Source organism: Danio rerio, chromosome 17 (genome assembly GCF_049306965.1).
Source record: "Danio rerio strain Tuebingen ecotype United States chromosome 17, GRCz12tu, whole genome shotgun sequence".
NCBI lineage: Eukaryota > Metazoa > Chordata > Actinopteri > Cypriniformes > Danionidae > Danio > Danio rerio.
Window position 1 is genome coordinate 20713188 of NC_133192.1, and position 19878 is coordinate 20733065.

The 19878-nt window shown below is 35.8% G+C and overlaps 1 protein-coding gene and 1 long non-coding RNA gene across 9 annotated transcripts in view; one reads left to right on the forward strand and one right to left on the reverse strand.

Annotated features, from left to right (window-relative positions):
• Window positions 1-5304, forward strand: part of LOC141378552 (uncharacterized) — a 109689-nt gene extending 104385 nt beyond the window's left edge. The window contains exon 5 of the long non-coding RNA XR_012393339.1: window positions 3227-5304. This is a non-coding gene — a long non-coding RNA (uncharacterized lncRNA). The remainder of the gene's footprint in view (window positions 1-3226) is intronic.
• dicer1 (dicer 1, ribonuclease type III) overlaps window positions 1-19878 on the reverse strand; it is a 57259-nt gene that overhangs the window by 13122 nt on the left and 24259 nt on the right. For all 8 annotated transcript variants that reach the window (XM_005158665.6, XM_021467115.3, XM_005158666.6 and 5 more), the window contains 13 exon segments: window positions 18793-19035; window positions 18553-18707; window positions 18346-18478; window positions 16082-16157; window positions 15862-16001; window positions 15484-15663; window positions 12741-12954; window positions 10999-11152; window positions 10696-10878; window positions 10490-10595; window positions 10138-10313; window positions 6758-7526; window positions 3444-3596 (listed from right to left, as the gene is read on the reverse strand). In XM_005158665.6, the coding sequence (XP_005158722.2) occupies window positions 3444-3596; window positions 6758-7526; window positions 10138-10313; window positions 10490-10595; window positions 10696-10878; window positions 10999-11152; window positions 12741-12954; window positions 15484-15663; window positions 15862-16001; window positions 16082-16157; window positions 18346-18478; window positions 18553-18707; window positions 18793-19035 (2682 nt within the window).

The window sequence follows — 19878 nt, forward strand, 5'->3', positions numbered from 1 at the left end:
TAATATTGCTAGAACTCTTATAATCACTTTTTTTTTCAGTTGGCCAATCATTTTTATAAAAACCAACAAGATTTCATTATTTTAATTACATATTCATCTTTTTTATGCATTGCTAATTTCTTACGACAAATGTTAGTTAATAAAGATTTTAAAACAATGCTTAAACATGACATTAAAGTACATTTTAACAATGAAAAATAAATAAATACAGAGGTTAGTAAATGTTACTTATTTGTTGATGAAAATCTACTACAATATTTAAGCGTTTTTTTGCTGGCCAAGTTAAACAGAAAAAAAATTCTCAACTCAAAAAACATCACGAAATAAATATTAAAATATGTATTAAATATTATGATTTCAAAGGTATTATTTCTAAATGCATTACTTAAAATAAGAACAATTATTTTAAATATTGTAATAAGGCACAAGTATAAGATTGAAGTAAATGTACAATAAATTTAAATAAATATATACTTGAAAAGGCTAGATTTATGTCTGCGTATGTATATTTAATTAAATTCCATTTGCTGTGCTCATGTAAATCTGCCACATTTCTAGACTTCACATCCCTGCTGGCTTTTCCACAGGCCAATTTTTTATTCAGAGAAACAAAAACAGATTTCCCCGAGTGTCTAACAGCTCACAAACACAAACCAAACAAACAACATCACAAAAAGAACACCGAGTCCAAGAGCCACGTAAAAGCCAAAGCTCAGTATCTACAACAGATTTGCAAAGATTACAAATTAAAAGTGTTTTAGTTCAACCACAGTATTATGTTTGCTCAGGAGAGGCGAGAGACTCAGTCCAACTCAATGACTCATCCAATCTAATGTGATTCGCAAGCTGAAAATCTTTTTTTAATCATTCATATGCCATAACTCTGAGCATATGAGCAAACGTCTATTGCATATTCATTAAAATGTTAATACCCTTGACACCTAATACTGTAATAATACATGGAAGTGACACTTAAAATTACAGCACCCACGGCGAATTCAGTCCAGTCAGACCATACAAACACACCCCGTACCACACAGAGCGACCCAAAACACACAGAGCCAGACCATCCAGAGCCTGCTAGAAACCAGAAGCAGAGCTCTTTCCATTTCTCTGACTCTTATTTGCACATGTCCTAATACAACACACATGCGTCAACACAGATGGAAAAAACGGCGGCTTATATTTATTAAAATATATTACATATTTTAGGCGCCTTTGAAATGTGTTTTTGCTTAAGGGCTGGAGATATTTTAAATAGCACGATATATTGGATTATGTGATTTTTACACGACCTATCAGAAGTTACAGACCGATATTGTTTTTGTTGTTAGAATGTGACAAATTGTTCCCGAGGGTTGCATTTAAATTAAAAATAAATGACACATATCTATATTGTGTAGTAGGACTGCATAAAATTGAAAAAAATCAGACTATTGCGATTAATATTGCGATGTACTGTGTGTACAATTTCACCAGATGACTAGATAACTGCTATTTGGAAAGAATTTATTCAATTAGATTGATTGGGATAATTCTATAGGGAAGTTAATTATGCATGTAATGTAATAAACACATTACAAGCATAGCTAAATACAAAAGAGCAAAAAGAGAAGCGTGATAAGTAGTGTTTTCTGGTTTTCATGGCAGTCACGTAGTACTCAAGTACAAAATTTGAATAATCAATGTAAAATAACACTGCAAAAGTCTTTACTGTATAAATAATTTAATAAATATACATTATAAAAGTATTTGTAAGCTGTTTTTGTATATGTAAGGTGTATTTTTTGTATATGTAAGGTTTATAATGGGTTGTATTATGTGTTTTGTAAACTAATGAACGTAGCAGAAAGTCAATGATTTATTTGTATTATTTAGCCTGACATGTTTACTGATCCAAAATTTTTATAAATGTGAATTGTAAATTGAAAATTGTAGAATGAAATGTATATTATGTTAAATAGGCAGGGAAATGGGTTGTTTTTTACTGAGACATTTAAAAAGAAGCTATTTTAGAGCAGTAATCACAATACTGTGATATTTTTATCCAAGGTTAACATACCGTCACAAACTTATACCCATAACCCATGCCTAATTCAGACTCAGCATTGCATATCCTATGATGTGACTATTCTGGATGTGCACACTGCGATATCGATGCTGAAATGATGTATTGTGCAGCCCTATTGTGTAATAATATTAATATAATTAGCAAAAAGAAAAAATCATTTCATTCAGAAATCATTCTTATGCTGATTTTGTTCTTAAGGAAAATGTAAATAAATAAATAGACTTTTTTGTAATGCATTTTTCAGGATTTTTTCAATAACATTAATTTGTTAAAAATAAAAATAACCTGTAAGCCTCTCCTAATCATGAATTTTTAATTTATACTTTTTTTATTCATACTTTTATTCAGTCTACTTCAAATTAAGTTAAACTTGAAATCATTAATATACAAATGTCAAAAATATATATAATGTTAAATAAATAATATATTATATAATTTTTTGGTTTATATTTTGGATGACAGATGACATATATTAATCTTCCTTTTTAGTTTACACATTGTTTAAATGGGAGCACTGGGACCATTACTGTAATATGTTTTAATTACTCAGTTATAAAAAAAAATGTAATTACATATTTACTAGGCATAGGCCAGTATAAGTTTCTGATGGTATGATAACCTCGCATAAACAATATCACGGTTTCACAGTTTTGTGATTACTGCTCTAAAATAAGTTATTTTTGAATGACAGGGTAACGTTCCCCCATTAATCAAAGAACATTTTATTTTAGGAAACATTTATAATATTTTGGAATAGTAAACATATCAGGCTAAATAATTTAAATAAATCATTGACTTCTGCTCTCTTAATTAGTTTAAAAAACAGATTTCTTTACAACACATAAAAAAACACACAGAGAAAGCCCTTACATTAAAATTTTTGTGTTTTTTTAACCTTGACTTTGCCTAAACCACGATAAACCTTTAAACCAGTTATCTGTCCATGCCTAACTTACACCTATGTTTTTTGCATTACTGCTAATTCCAGTATTTTTTTTTTTGTAACCAGCTTTGTAAGGAATTACCCAAGAGACATTCTACCACATATATAAATCTATAAATCACTAAACACACACCCTGTTGAACCGATTATTTCTAACATTTTTAATGGAAAATAAATAACTGCACAAAACCATTCTACTGTCTCTTCTGCAGGCCAGTTTCACCCAGAAAGGATCCACCTGCCCCCTAGTGGTGGAGACAAAAAGATCTGCACTTCTATGCTGCCAACATGCTGCCAACATGCTCCTCAGCTGAAGGCACAGAGCCATGTAAACAGATTTGTAATTGTGCATGAAGATGCATGTTGATATTGGGTTAAGCTGGACTGGAGCGTTCGGGTAAACAAGCGGAGATGCTCTCTGACTCATACCTCATCTGAGTCCCACTTGTCTGTGCTGCTTTTGTCCTGATTCACGACGTAGCCTGGAGGAAGCCAGTTTACCGGCGGGTCAAAGATGGACACCACCATTCGACTCGGAAGACCCTTCTTCTTCCCCAGCCGATACAGGTTACAGTTGCTGACCTGGAAATATCAGAGAGAGAGTTTTTTTGATCAATCATTAAGTCACAAGTAGTTAATCAGTTTTTAAATTAGCACAATGTAAAGTTAGTAACAACTGGTAATGATTATGAGGCAAACTATATACACTCGAAAAAATGACTTTTGCTGCTTATTTAAACTACTTATTTAAAATGAGTTGAAACAACACAATTCTTATGGTTTTTGTTTGGGACATCTTAATAGTTTTATGTTCAATCTACTTAAATTTGTAAAGCTTATACAACGTAATCAATTTGTTTTGGGACAACATGAAGCAATTGTATGGAACCCAGCATTTTTTACAGTGTAGTTCACTACATCATTAAGATTTAAGTTAGTATCTTTAATCATTTACTTACCCAGCCTAATAAGAAAAGTTTTTCTGCAACCCAAATAAAGATTTTATTTTTTTAATCAAAATTTTTTTTTTTCACTCAATTGAAAGTCTATTCACCTAAAAGTTATTCAAGGACATATGGATCCATATGAATGAAATGGTTTTCAAAACATTTGGAAGAGGCACATTTGCTTTATATGATGAATAATTATTTATGAATCATTGATAATGTAACCTTTAACCTTTTAAATGATAACAGTGAATTAAGTTAAATTATTTTCTTCTAAGTAAAACACAGAAAAATTGTAAAGTGTGATGAAAACCAAACACAGTTTAGGACGCAAATTATCCATTAGTTATCATCATTTTTTTTTTAAGTAATCAGTTCAAATAAGGAATAAACTGTAGGTCAGTGCGAGAAAGAGGGGAATTATTTTCAAGCATACCTATGACTGAATAAAGTTCTCAATTTACAGGGCTAATTCATCTTAAATGGATAGTTTCACCCAAAAAATTATAACTTATTATAATTTAGGGTTGCATCAACGAATCGCTTAAATAAGAAAAAACGATTACTAAAAGACATGCCAAATTTCATAGTCGATTCATTGTGTCGTGCAACGTAGGGACGTTTGATTACAAAAAATAAAAAATGCTTTAGTTGAGCGCGGAATGAACATACTTGCATGTATTTTGGGAGTAAACCATGAATTTACGTGCTGAATCCTGCATGTTCCGTTTTTATGATTGAGGCATTTGTACAGCCACAAGAAAATATGGCGATCACCATCTCACGTTACAGAGATCATTTATACCATCTTTTAAACAACAAATACACTTACACGTTTTTGTGAATTGGAATGTCAGGTAGTTGATGGCATGATGAGCAAGCTTGTGATTTATAGCTACACTGCAAAAATAGGCTTTTCTTAAGAAGTAATTTTGTCTCGTTTCCAGACAAAAATAAAAAAATAAATAATCTTAAATCAAGATTACAAGACAAGAAAATGGAATGAGAAAATTAAGTGATGCTTAAAACTTCTGTTAGAGATTACATCTCATTAAGATTATTTTTTCTCACCCCATTGGCAAATATTTTTGCTTGTTTTAGGCAAACAATCACTTCATTTGGTGTTTTTTTCAGAAAACAAGACATAATTTCCTATGCTATTTCATGTGTCTCGTATCAATCTTGATTTAATTATTTTTAGATACCTGGATTGAAAACAGGACAAAACTACCTAGTTAGTTTTTATTTAATTGTTATTATAAAAGCTCAGGGATGTTCAAAGAGCAACATGAATGCACTTTCTAAAGATTGTAGTTCTGTTTTTGAATAAAGTGTTGGAAATGAATGCTTTTCTTGTTTTTTATCCGGTTAATTAATTAATCAAAAAAATAATCATTAGATTAATCAATTATCAGTTTATCGATTAGTGGCAGCCCTACTGTATTTACTCACCTTCAAGTGGTTTCTAACCATAAAGATTATTCTTTTTCTTTTGAACACAAAAAGAGATTTTTTGAAAAATGTTAGAAACCGGTAACCATTGTCTTACATAGTAGGAAATACAACTACTTTGAAAGTTGATGGCTACAGGTTTCCAACATCTCTTAAATTAACTTATTTTGTGTTCAACAGAAAAATATTATTAAACATTTTTTTTTTTTGACAAGTGAAGGCTGAGTACATAACACAAGAGCACATAACATTGTTTTGTGTAACTAAGGCTCTAAAATTTAATTAAATAAAAAATATATGCACACACATATCAAGTCGTGAACTGTATTCATAGTATATCAAAAAACACGCAATAGTTTCAATTTATATTTATATCTTTGCAAAAAAGATGATGCTTAAACAGCACTAATAATGTGAGAGCATGTTTTTGGCCACGAAAATAAAACAAGTAAAAACAACTAACCTCCATTCTAATCAACAGATATTTGTCAATCTAATTTTAGATAATCTTATTAGCTTGTTAAATTAGTAATAGGTGAAGCCGCGATCACACTGCACTTTTCGCTTCATAGACTTTCATTCATAGGCATGCTAATGCGGCAGCCCAGAAACACAAACACGTGTGAAAAGTTTTACATTTTACTGCATTCTAAAGTTCAAGCTTGTGAATTCTTATCTGCGAAATCATATCAGGTGATTGTGTAAGACCAATAGAAGATCATTTAAAATAAGCAATTTAAAATATGGAGCAATCTTTCACTTTTACGACTGTTTAATCATATAGTTTAACCCCACCCCTTTTCACAGCGCCATAGAATTTTGAAAGCACAAGCTCTATTGTGACCGCAGCTTAAGTCGCTTTGGACAAAAATTTCTACTAAATGACTAAATGTAATTTCCATGACTTTTCCAAAACCTTGTGGGTTTTTCTGTTTTTCCAAAACTTTTCCAGGCCTGGAAAATGCCATGTCAAAATTACACGATTTTTCCAGGTTTTCCATGACCGTATAAACTCTATATATAATCCCATAGTATATGTCAGTGATACATAACATGCATTCGGCCTCCACCAGAAGTCAGTGATTGGAAATTATAATTCAAAAATGTGTAATATTTTTGTTTTAAATACAGATCAAAATGTGCTTTTGGAGGTTTCAAATGAAACGTATCTATCTTACACCATTATGTAGCATGGAAGATCCAGGGTAAAATTTAAAACTACTATATCTGTGTCAGAAAAATACTAGACAAAACCGACACAAAGAGAATGGTTTGGGGGAGAGTAAATTATGGACTATTTTTCATTTCTGGCTAAACTATTCCTTTAACTTGACAAAATCTCACCTTCTTGCTTCTCATGTAGGACAGTCTGCCCTCGTGGGCGTCAGGGTAAGTGCAGAACAGGTATGTGGTGATGGCGTGTTTCAGGAAAGAGTCGCCCAGCATCTCCAGGCGTTCCAGATTGAAGCCGTCACTGGCGTTGGAGAGAGTCAGGGCCTGCAGGATGAGCCCGGGGTTCGGGCCCAGGGTTTTGGGCGAATCCCAGGCTGGACCAGCGCAGGCTGATCTACAGTCCTCTGATGACGTTTCTGAAGGTGCTGCGGTGCTAGTCGCCGTCTCCGATTTAGGGCAATGCTTTGAGGTAGGTTTCTTCACATGTGGGTCGCAGAGATCTGAGCTCCTGCCTGTACATTCATCGCTGGGCCATGGCTGTGGTTCTCCAGCTGGAGAGGGCCGCACTGAAACTGAGGTAGTGGTTTGTGTTGATAGGTCTCTCTCCAGAGGGCCCAGCTGAGAGCATTGGCAAACGTCACTTCTGTGAGGGAGGTCGTCGCTGTCGGCCTGAGTGCCGTTTGGGAGGTTTGGGAAACAGTCTTTGTTTAGATCAGTCACAGGGAGAGCGAGGGTTTCTAGCTTTTCATCTGGTGTGTTGAGAGCGCCGTCTGGAGGCTGGGAGACCTCCATACTGCAGCTCTCGGGGGCAGTGTGGTTTGAATCGGAGCTTGTGCCGAGTTTACAGTGATCGTCGTCTTCTTCCATACATGCACTGGGGCAGGAGATGAAAGACTTGCTGTCGATGGATTTCTTCCATCCGAAATCCAAATTAGGATACCTGGGGTCAACATTGAATGAGATTATTATACTTAGCACTTTGACTGAACAGTAACATTTTAAAGGCAGTAACTCTTAATCATTTATAGTAACTTGAAATTGAATCCAACACCTGACTTTCTGTAGATGTTACATGTAGGTGTTATCTGCAATCCACACAGACATCATTCAAACGACAACTAAAATCCCATCTATTCTGAGATCACCTGAACCCCTCTTCTCTCACGCACCTCACCACACACCAACCAAGCCTTAAATATTACAAATTCTGAGTGTGCCTCGAACAGGTGACAGGCTTAACAAACTACCTGTAGAAAACACACTTTCATCTAGGAATGCTCCGATTAATCGGCTGGAGATCAGTACATTTCATGACTCGATCGATACTTGTTAATCTGGCCGATCCCATGAACCGATCGCAAGTGTTTGTTTGTGAGTTTACAAGCAGAGAAAGATGCACGTGCACGCCCGGGTTATGCATTGGCAGCGCAACAACACATGAGCAATGTTTCCAAATTGCACTGTTATTCATTTTCTTACCATTTTTGTCTGTTTTATTTATTTAATTTTTTCCGTAAAGCTGCTTCTGTCCATTACATGAATGCTACATCCCAATTTGATTATTTTAGGTAAGGCGAGATATCATCGGAGAATCCCTACTACCATCTCTCTGACACTTTAACCAACATTTGAACCAGTTTTTGCTCATTTGCACCAGACACATTTTTACAATCATTCCATAACAACAACAACAAAAAAACAACATTGCACAAAAAAACATTGTGCATTTATAAGTGTGAAAAAACAAAAAACAAAACCCTGCCTAAATTTTCTGAGCACAAACTTCTTGCTTTGTATAATTAGCACTTCTTGTGTGTATTGCCTCTTTTTGTTGAATCGCTGAATTGAAAGGTCGATTTGAACAAAAGCATCTGCTAAATGACTAAATGAAAATGTATTTAAAGGGCACCTAGGTTACCCCTTTTTCCGGAATTAAAAAAGAATCTGTGAAGTTTCAGCTCCAAACCCACATCAGATTATTTATAATAGCTTTCAGTAGTTTGTATTTTTATAGCTCTAAACAGCTTGCTGCTGTTTTTATGTAATGGGCCTTTAAGGCTAGTCTTTCCGCCTACCATTGCCACATGCCTGTCAGCGTGCCTCAGTCTCCGCCCTTGGCTGCCTCAGACAACAGACAAGAGAGATGAAGAAGATCTCACGTAACATTTGTGAGAAATAAGTCAGAACTTTATCAACGAGTATTCGATGCATCTGTTGTTGAGTTGCAACGATGAGACACACACAATGTCGTTACAAAGTTCACACACGCACACACACACACACACACACACACACACAGCGCGCGCATTTAGCTTTGCACTGTTTTTGCACACAAATTTGACAGGACGCAGTTTAATCTCCACTGCTGTATGGACATCTGTTATGTTAATGTACAAAATAAACCTGATTTAACGTCCACAAACCACGATTGAAGCCTCTTCTTTTATAATTGTTCAGATACGTGGGTGTGCTGATGAAGTGAATCTGAAGTGAATCGCTGTAATTCATTACACACATGCACTGTTTGAAAACATTTTAAACTTGTAAAACTCACTCTTGATCACATTTGATGATGATTGATGATCCAAGCAAACTGGACAGACCTTTTATTCCCGGTTGCTTTACGCACATCCTGTCTAGTTGATTTAATTATACTGCACTACGAAGACAAGTTTATACGCAACTGTCAATCAATTAGGTGGGCGGGGGGACTGCACTCCTATGTCAAGTTGCAGTTGGTCTCAAAACCGCTCTAATTGGTCCACCGTTTTTATGTTGTTAAATTGAACAATTATTCTGTTATATCGTTCCTAAGGAAAACAGTGTCTCCAGCAAAAAAAAAAACTCTACTAAGCTACTGATCCAAAATATTTTAAATGTTGCTTTTTACCCAGACATTTAAAAGGAACCTAATTTGGAGCAGTAATCACACGGTGATATTTTTATCCAAGGTTATCATACTGTCAAAGTCTTACAACCGCCCATGCCTAGTGTCGGCACAAACATTAAAAGAGATTTTATCAATAAACAAAAAGAACTATATAAAATTACATGTTAGCTGCAACACTGAAAGTGATCATCTTTTCATTTATCATTTGTTCTGTTTTGCGAATGAAAATATTTACAAAGCACAACCGTTGCTCTTCTCCAGCAAAATCATTAAAATCTCCCATTTCATAATATAAACAACACTTTATAAAAACTATAATAGTTACTCAATCAAACTAAATTCCACTGTCAAAAAGTACCATAAAGTGAACCGTACCGTACCACTTTTTGGGTACCCTTTTAAAAGGGTACCTAGCACAACAAAAGGGTACCAAAAGGCGGAGCTGAATGCTATTGGTTTACAGAGAAATGTCACTAGTGCATATACAAGCAGGATAATAAACACAAAAAAAGCGCCATTTTTAAATACCCTTTAGGCAGTGGGAATGCAAGCCTGATGAAGGTGACCCATACTGTACCGTACTGTACCACTCAGTGGAAACAGGCCACAAGTATACTAGGGTTTGGAAGCAGGAATAAGTGTAATGTTTTTTTTAATTGACCTGAAATCAGGAGGCAAGGTCTGAGCCCCTACGCCAGCATCGATGGCTGTCTGAGACCGCAGCTCTTCGGCCGTCAGAAGGCAGTGAAGTCTGTAGAGAATGCTGGGAAGGCAGACGGCTTTCCTCCACAAAGAGGCTGGGATGGGGTGAATGGCACAGAGCTCCGGAACTAAAATCTAAGAAGATAGACCAAAAATACAAACCAAAAAAAGTTATCTGATATGAATCAAACCTTTGTTCGACCATTACCACTCTCACTGGGAGGAAGCACTCATTTATTCAGCGTGATTACACTTAATTCAGGTATGATGGCTCATAATTATCACCGCAAATTCTTTCCGACAGTTAATACCTGTTTGTTTTGTAGGCTTTCCCACTTGGCCTTTCTCTTCTCCGCACTGCTGAGAGGAAGGGCTTTCCCCTTTTGATTAAGGTGCCGGGGAGTTAAAAGATTCAATCTACAGGAAAAGACCACCATGGACATGTAATGAATTTTTGGGGGTTTATAAAAAAAGAAAAACACATACCATGAAGTATTTTTTAATTTTTCCTTCCTACCTTGAAGATGTGTGGTCCACATCCAGTAGGGGCTGATTAACATTTGACAGGTCCAGGTTGTACTTGGTTTTATAGTATTCGGCAAAAGTCTCGTACTCTGGAGAGGGGAATTTACTGAGCGGGGTGAGGTCTGTGTAAACGTCAGCCACGTAGAACCGATGCGGCTGGTCAAAATTACGATACCTGAGAGGAGGAAAATGAGAAAGGAGGCCATGGTTCAACTTGAGCGAAAACAAAAGCACAGTATAAATCATCAATGACTGCTTAATTACAACAGCAATAAGACTCGAGTATGTTTTGTACCTTGGAATGATGACAGCATCCTGGTAGTCCTCCAATTTGAAGATGAATGGGTTTTGCTTGGTGTACTGAGTGTTTGGAATGCCAATGCGTGCTTCAGACTTTTCAATATCCTCCATGAACTTGAAATCCAGATCCAAAGTATTGGAATCCTCAACTGAAAAGAACACCAGTTATAAAAAAAATTGGAATATCACTGAAACAAATGCTTGAATACAGCTTATACAGCCAGTGTATTGCGAAGTAGGGGTAGCCGATGGCTGATATACAGTTGAAATCAGAATTATTAGCCCCCCTGAATTATTTGCCACCCCGTTTATTTTTTTTCCCCAATTTCTATTTAAAGGAGAGAAGATTTTTTTCAACACATTATAAACATAATAGTTTTAATAACTCATCTCTAATAATTAATTTATTTTATCTTTGCCATGATGACAGAACATAATATTTTACTATATATTTTTCAAGACACTTCTATACAGCTTAAATGACATTTAAAGGCTTAACTAGGTTAATTAGGTTAACTAGGCAGTTAAGGGTAATTAGGTAAGCTATTGTATAACGATAGTTTGTTCTGTGGACTATCAAATAAAATTTGCTTAAAGGGGACAACAATTTTGACCTTAAAATGGTATTAGAAAAATTAAAAACTGCTTTTATTCTAGCTGAAATAAAACAAATAAGACTTTCTCCAGAAGAAAAAAAATATTATCAGACATACTGTGACAATGTCCTTGCTATGGCTAATTTCCATCATTTGGCAAATATTTGAAAATGAAAAAAATTAAAAGGAGGGCTAAAACTATATTATTTAAAAAATATTTTAACCCTTGTGTGCCACTTTAAAGTCAGACAAAATGATCTGTTAATAACAAATAATATTAACAAATCTGTTAATAAAAAAAAAATAACAACAAAAATTATGACTAATTAGACTTATACAGGGCTAAATGCTAAGGGTTTTTTTCAATATCCCAGTTAGAGAAGATTTTCTATAATTTAGTTTGAAATTTTTTTACAACAATTTTCAAATATATCCATTCACAAACTCGATAACCCTTACCAAGAAAAGAACAAAACAAATCTGTCAACTACTTCAGTCAATAATATTAATAACTTAATAATACAAAAATATAGGTCAGGTCAGTATCCTCAGCAGTAAATAAATAGAGGATTATTAAACAAATGTTACTGTAAAGATATTTTATTGGATGGACTCTTGAACATTGAACAAAGGAAAATTAAGACCTGTTAAAAAAAAAAGATTGAAGACCTACAACACAATATTTCAGTGAATTTAAGACTTTAAGGCCTAAAATTTTGCTTTTGAGATTTAAGACATTTTAAAACTTTACGACCCCGTGGATACCCTGATTATAAGTATTAAAATATAGTTTATTTGAATACAATAGCTAAAAATAATCAGCTCTCAAAATAAAAGTCCCAATATTGCCATCACTAGCTGCAATAAATAATGAAACAAATAAAAATAAACAGATGTTTTGTAATATTAATTAGTCTCTATTGCTAAATGAAGAGCATCTGACATTTTAAATGGAAAAATGGATAAGATCTGGAACGCACATGCTTGCTCAATAAATGACAGAACAAAAACACTGGCTTTTTGTCCAAATAATAAAACAAATATTTGACAGATTTGTTGCAGGTCTAAATAATCCTAAAAAAACTAAAAATATAATAAACTAATGATTAACTTTAATCTCAGACAAGACTGCGACACTCACCGATGTTGAGAGGTAGAACACAGTAGGCAGAATCTGCCTCTACAGGCTTAAACTCTAGTGCTGGCTTTTCCAGACGGAGGATGTGGGAGAAGATGTACTGATGCAGACGTGTGATCAGCTCCAGCTGCTCCGCACTTAGACTAAAGCCCGACTTCTGCAGCTCAATGGAGATGGTCACCTCACCAGAACGAGTGTACACAGGGAAATGAGGGATCTGAGGGAGGGAAAAAAGATCATGATATTTATCATCTTCAAAACTAATAAGGATTGATCTCCCAAGAATGAAAATGCTGTCATCATATTGGAATTAATTTTCTTGTTGAACACAAAAGCTGATATTCAGAAGAAAGTTGGAAACTGTCAGCCAATAACCCCTTTCACACAGTGATACCGGTAAATATCCGGAAAATTTCCGGAACGACTTTACCGGTAAATTCAAAAAAGCGCTGTTCACACAGGCGAGGAAAAGAGCATTCACACATCCATTCCAAAATACCGGTAAATTCTGACATCATTAACCAGAAATGACCTCTAAACGGCTGCGCTTGTGTTTGTAAACATTTGACTACATTAAAACTCTTTGGATGGATCAGTATTGAGTACAACTCCAATGAAAACATATAGAGGAACACTTTCGCATGTCGAGATGTTCATGATATGTGTGTGTGCTGGCGCTATGGGGGCTCACAGGCACACGCAAAGCTTGAAGGTAAACAAACAACGAATTACTATAAACATTTTATCGATAATTATTTACACAGTTAGCATTAAGAAGGAACATAGAAACGTTATCTGACTAACATCTAGGAGCTAAAGGTGTCTGGAAAAATATTCAAAGGCTCTTATTCTCATAAATCGCGCACGTGAATGCGTCTGACTGTTCTGATTGGCTAAAGCAGGTGTCTCACGTCAGCATGTTCTAGACATGCACGCGCTCTTTCCGGCAATCTTCCTTCTGCATTCACACAGCGCAGCATTCCGGCAAATTACCGGTAATGTTACAACTTCTCTTTCCGGAAAATAGCCAGAACGAATTTACCGGTATTTTCAAAAAGCCGGTAATTTTCCGGAAAAGTCTGAATGTGTGAAAGGGGCTAAAGACTTTGATGGTATATGCCTAGTATACATCACTGCAGTCAGTGAGTTCAGAGCTCGAAATTAAGGACTGCCCGATGGCCTGGGGCCAGTGTGCGAGACACTCGAGACAGTTAGCAGTATGGTTTAGTGCTGCCGTGTCACTAAAGTTTAATTTGGTTGCGACTGTTTGTCAATTGCATGCAAATACAGGGTGCTTTCACGCCCAGACGTTTGTTTTGCCCAGTAAGTTAAAACGAACTGGAGCGGATCGATTGTAGTGGGAAAACAAAATGATCCAACAAACTGACAAACCAGGCTATATCACAGTGTATTATTGTTGAGTAACAGCCATATGAAGAGAGAATTATGAGTACGGTGGAATGATAAATGTGCGTTTTATGTGGAATACGACAGTGAAAGCATGCTTAAATATTATCGAGTGCTGTTTATCAGTTAGGAAAATGTGCGAAATTACCTTCTTATAATCCATATTTTAATCTTATAATATTTTGTATTAGGCCTATTGTTTTGTTCATTTCTGCACTGACGTCTCGAAAGAAAAATTAACATTGATCTGCTTCATGATCTGACTGCAGTTCTGGTGTTGTGGAGAGAAATGCAACCCTGTGGTAAAATGCACGCACCTCCTTTATAGACTTTTATTAGTATAATCAGTCTACATAAAAAAAATAAAAAATGAAGGCCATAATTGATTAAAACAGTATTTTAAATTTAATCTATTTATTGATTTAAATATATATCTTCTGTAAGGTAAGGATTCAATTCATGGACCTTACTTCAGTCACTGTCATTAGATGTCATAACTCTATTACTAGTTTAAATCAATTTAGGGTAATATATGCTAATTTCAGAGGGGGTACAATTTACAGCAGGGTGCGTTTCTTAACACAACACCGGTTCATCTGTTATTTCTCTCTATAATTTAAGCCTATAATGCATAATTCCAGCCAACATTTTTTAAAATAGATTAATTCAATAGAATAAATGAATGAATAAAAAGTGTATGTATACAATTATACTTGGCTTTTGATACATTATTTAAAGTATGTGGCTAAGAAATAGCTATTTAGTACTTTTTTTGGCAGGGCCAGTGAAAATCTGAACCACTGGTCTGATCAAGCAGGTAGAAAAAAACCCTGGAGTTGTTGGTTTTTAGGAACATACAAATAACAGCAAATGATCCAAATCATGTTTTAATTCCAATGTATGAAGTACTGCCATCGGGGAAGCCTTTGTGTAAAAGTAATTAATACAACAAGTCAGTTATACTAGTGTCCCATTAGCATTTTAAATGGCAAATTAACTTGAATGGCTTTTAAATCTCGGTAAATGTTACATCATGTTTTTTTGTATGTGTACAAATGTGTTGTTTGAGTCAAAGATAAATTTCCTGAAAAAGCACAAGTACAACTCAACTCATTTCTTTCCTACTATTTATGCCAATGGCTACTGTTTAGCAATGATATCTTTGTGTTCAACAGAAATAAACTTATTAAGGTTAGGAACCACTTGAGGGTAATTAAATGGTGAGCAAATATTACTGGGGTGTGAACTAATACCAGGACAATGAAATATTTAGATTTATTCTAATTTCAAATCTTTGCAAGGTTTTCTTCAAAAGTGATGATATGTTAAAGGCGGTTACCCGAGGTATTGGTTTAGCTGTCAGAATGCCAAAACATCGGGTTGTGTCCTCTGGTGGATACAGCTTCCTCCGCCGGAAGTTGAGTTCGTCAGGTAGAGGGGTGGTGAGGACCATCCCAATAACGTAAAGATAGCAAGGCTGCTCTGGCACAGGGTAACAACCCCGCAGACACTCTGGTATCTACAAAACATCATACAAGATACTGAAGACTTTCTGTATTTCTTAACACTAGAGTTTACACAAAAATAATTAAGCAGTACAATTAACTATTAGAAACTAATATTAACATGATGAAAAAAAATGTTTCTTGAGCACCAAATCAGAACATTACACTTCTGAAAAATCACTCTAAATGACTAAAAATGTGACAACACTCACGGCTTTTGGGTAGCACTGTCTCCGTTTAGTGGAGCCTGGTCTTCCTGGCACGCTTGTCTCCTCTTCATCATGCAGGTCCAGCTCCTCCTCATACTTCACAGTTTCCTTTCCCACAGGCATCAGATGATCATCCAGTTCACCTGGACAAGAACAATATGCACCAGTCAGACACTCTCGGTCTCAGAAGTCATCTTGAATAATTGGACTTCTTCGTGCTCACCAATTTTGTGGAGTTTTTCACAACAGAGAAGAGCGACAGCTTTCTCAGCCAGTCTTGCACAATTCATTACTGGCCCCTAAAGAAAAGGAGGAACAATTAGATGTCACTCCTTAACTAGCAATTAAAAATAAACTTTTTACTGATTTTGTGTTCAATATAAGAACATCAGTCTAAAGTCTTGTGCACATTGAGTGATTTTCACTCACGCTTTTTACCGATGTTTAATGCCTCATGATTAAACGCGCAAAACACCAGGTATAAAAGCATCATTTTACAAAAAAAAAGCATGTCAGACTCGTTTTTATTTGACGCGCCACATTTAAAACATGCTGACCAATGAGATTGGCACTTTTGTTAACGTGCCTTGAACTTTTAAAGTAACAGTAAAACCTGGTTTATACTTCAGCGTCAAGTGATCGGCGTGACCCAGGGAACATGCCATGCATTTATACTTCTGTGTGATGTTTGTGTTGCTTTGCGAGTTTCTTCGCTGGAGTTTTGTTTTTTGTGAATGCTACCTTAATGTACAAGTGGCTCAAACTCGCTCATTCAGAGCCAGGAACCGGCAGACCTGCAACAGTTTAAATCATAAGGTAAACACAAAACAAAACTTTACACCTGGAGCTTCGTCACTGGATTCGACACTTGTAAACACTAGCTCTCTCGCAGCTCTCGGTCCTGCCCAGTCTCGTCAGCGATACCAAGCCAACCAATCACAGAGCTTGCACCATGTGTCGTTGCGACGTGTAGCTACAATTTTAGAGAGGTGCGAGTCAGCGTCACCATCAGCCAAGGCAAAGCCTATGCAGCTGCGCGAAGGCTGCACCAGAGCTTACGCGTGCACTTGACGCAGAAGTATAAATCAGCCTTAATTAAAACTTGGTGGCGATAAAATACTGAATGGTCTAGACAAGCACATATTTCCAATGTAGCGCTGTTTGTTTCTTTGGCATCTGAACGCAAAGAGCTGCATGATAAAAGCAATAGTGACTACAAAAATGTCGACAAGAGTGAGTTGTGTAGAGGAACTGCAGATCAAATAAAATTCAAGGGCGAGTTTCATTATGTGCCTCTAATATCGGAAGTGATTTTGCATACTCAGCTTGGCTTATCTGCAGTGAAAATACAGTATAAACGCCAACGATAAGCACAAGCAAAACAAAACAGCAACTGCTTATGTGAACTATTACTGGTGTGAACCTACAGTGGTCCCACCGTTCGGTTTGGTTACGATTATCATGCCATTGATTTGGTTCAATTGGATATCTTGGTAAATTACAATGCATTGACGATGCTTTCCATAAGCAATTTGATATTTTATTTAGCAAAACAATCATTATTGTATTTAAATGTATAATTTATTAATATATTTAAATTTATATATTCTTTTGTCCTTTAATAAAAGACAGATATATGTACTGTACTTTAAATTTTACCTGTTCAAACAAAACGCTTTGTGAATGTGAACAAAACTTAAGTGCATGCACAGAACAACATGAGCTTTTAAAGCAAATAAACAAATGTAAATATTGTCCCGCTTGCTTTTTTTAGTGTTGTCGAGCGAGTTCTTAAACGCCTATGATTGGTCACGTGCTCAACAAAAAAAGCTGTGATTGGCTTAAATGGTCAGCATGACTCTGGCGTTGTTCAGCAATCTGACACAGACACTGATGTTAAACAGCCGCGGCGATCAGCTAATCAGTTATAGACGATGGGGTGGTGAAGAAAACATGTCTGGATCCACAAGTAACATTATTGTTGAAACAGCCCAGAGAAGAGATACAACGTTACCTCACGAATAAGCCAGCAGGTCAATGGGGATACAGAGAGCGAGCAACAGACTGAGAGTGAAAGACTGTCCAGCAAACTCACAAGCAGTAAAATTGTGCACAGTTATCTGTTTTTAAAGTAGTTAAAGCAATTTAATTACTCAAGGTCTCCTCCCTCGTCATAGTAAGCAACTGCCATAAAACGCAAATGTGATAAATGACGTATGTATAATACCGTTATGATTATTACTGAACCGATACTGAACTGTTTGTGTCTGCATCGTGATGCATTGAAGAAACAATTTATTTTGACACCCATATAAACTATTCCTTTAACTACTTGCAAACTAGCTTCTATGTCATATTAATGACATATGGCTGTGTTAATAGTGACATGAGGGCTGCATCCTCTGAGAGCAGAACACACGGTGGGAGACCATTTTCATTATCGGCCTCTAGTCCAATAAATAAATAAAAATTTTGTGCAGAACTCACGGTGACAGGAACTCTGAGTGGTGAGTTGATAGGTAGGAAGAGTGTGGATCGATACCCTCCGGTGTTCATCTCTACAGTTTTACACTTCGGAGCGAGATGAGTGAACGGATCACTGGGCAAGCGCGCACAATATCTGCACAACACAGAAATACATTTAACCATATGACATGACAACACTGCTGTCTTTGAATAAGGAAAATCACTGACCGGTTGACGTGCCCAATGGCAGTGTTCATGGTGACACGAGGCCCGCCGTCCTCTGAGCGCAGGACGTACGGTGGGAGAACATTGTCATCATCGGTCACAGGCTCCAGCTCAAAATCATTGCATTCAGCCGACTTCGAGCACTTATTTCGGAGGATCTGAAAGATGTACAACTCTTATAATGACACATTTTAAAATACACACATCCTCTTTCTGAAAATAGTTCTCATTGCGCCTGCTGACCTTCTCTATGGCCTTGTAGGTCTTGAGGTCTTCTTGGAAGGTTTTAGTCCGTTCGCTGTCTGCTAGCATGATGTAGTTGGAGACTGGAGCACGGGCTCGACCTTTGGATTGCACGTACGACCGGTACTCTGTCGGCAGGTCAAACCGAACGACCAAATTGCACTTTGGGATATCGACGCCTTCCTCCACAATGCTGGTTGCAATGAGCAAGTTGGTTTCATGGGCTCTGAATTTCCTCAAGACCTGGTAAGTAATGGAAATCAGAGAGAAGAGTTAGAAATACAAGCTAATAAAGTGGGCATGGACCTTTTGGTAATAAAACGTATTTTCAGTGATCTGATGTGTCAGACAAGACATTTGAATTTTTTTTAAAGAACATATGTTGCAGGGCTCGAAATTAACTTTTTTACTTGGTAGCACTGGTGCTCCCAACTTCAAATATTTAGGAGCACCAAAAAAATTTTAGGAGCACCAGAAAAAATTTAGGAGCACCCACCAAAAATGAATGAGCACAGCTACAAATTGTTTTTTAAAGGATTTATTGTATTTTAAAACAACATTAATAGGACTGACAAAAACCAGAAACAACTATCTAACTAATGCTGCGAAGACATTGATATTTGTGAGCAATAATTCCAAAAGGAATGTCTAATAATTAGGCCATAGAATATAAATGATGATAAAAAATGACAATAATAGTAACAATGAATTACATTTCTCATTATGATACTGCCTTGAATGTGCATGAATGTAGGTTATCTGCTATAAAAAGTCTGTTACTTTATGAAAAATAATTGTATAGTTTGCATCAAACAAAAATAAAGCATTGCAGTAAGAAATATTTATTTTGTACTGCTGTTTTTCTATGCATGTCAATTTAATGAATAATATTTATGCTAAAAACAAACAAAAGATTATAATAAATAATTAAATTCAATGCTGAAAGCTGCAAAGCAGTCATCAGTAAATAAATAAAAAATAATATACACCTCAAAAAAGAATAGACAAAAGAAAGTAAGTAAAGTCTCACTTCTATTACTATTTAAAAGTTTTGGTTTCAGTTTGTGTCAATTTAAAGGTTCAGTC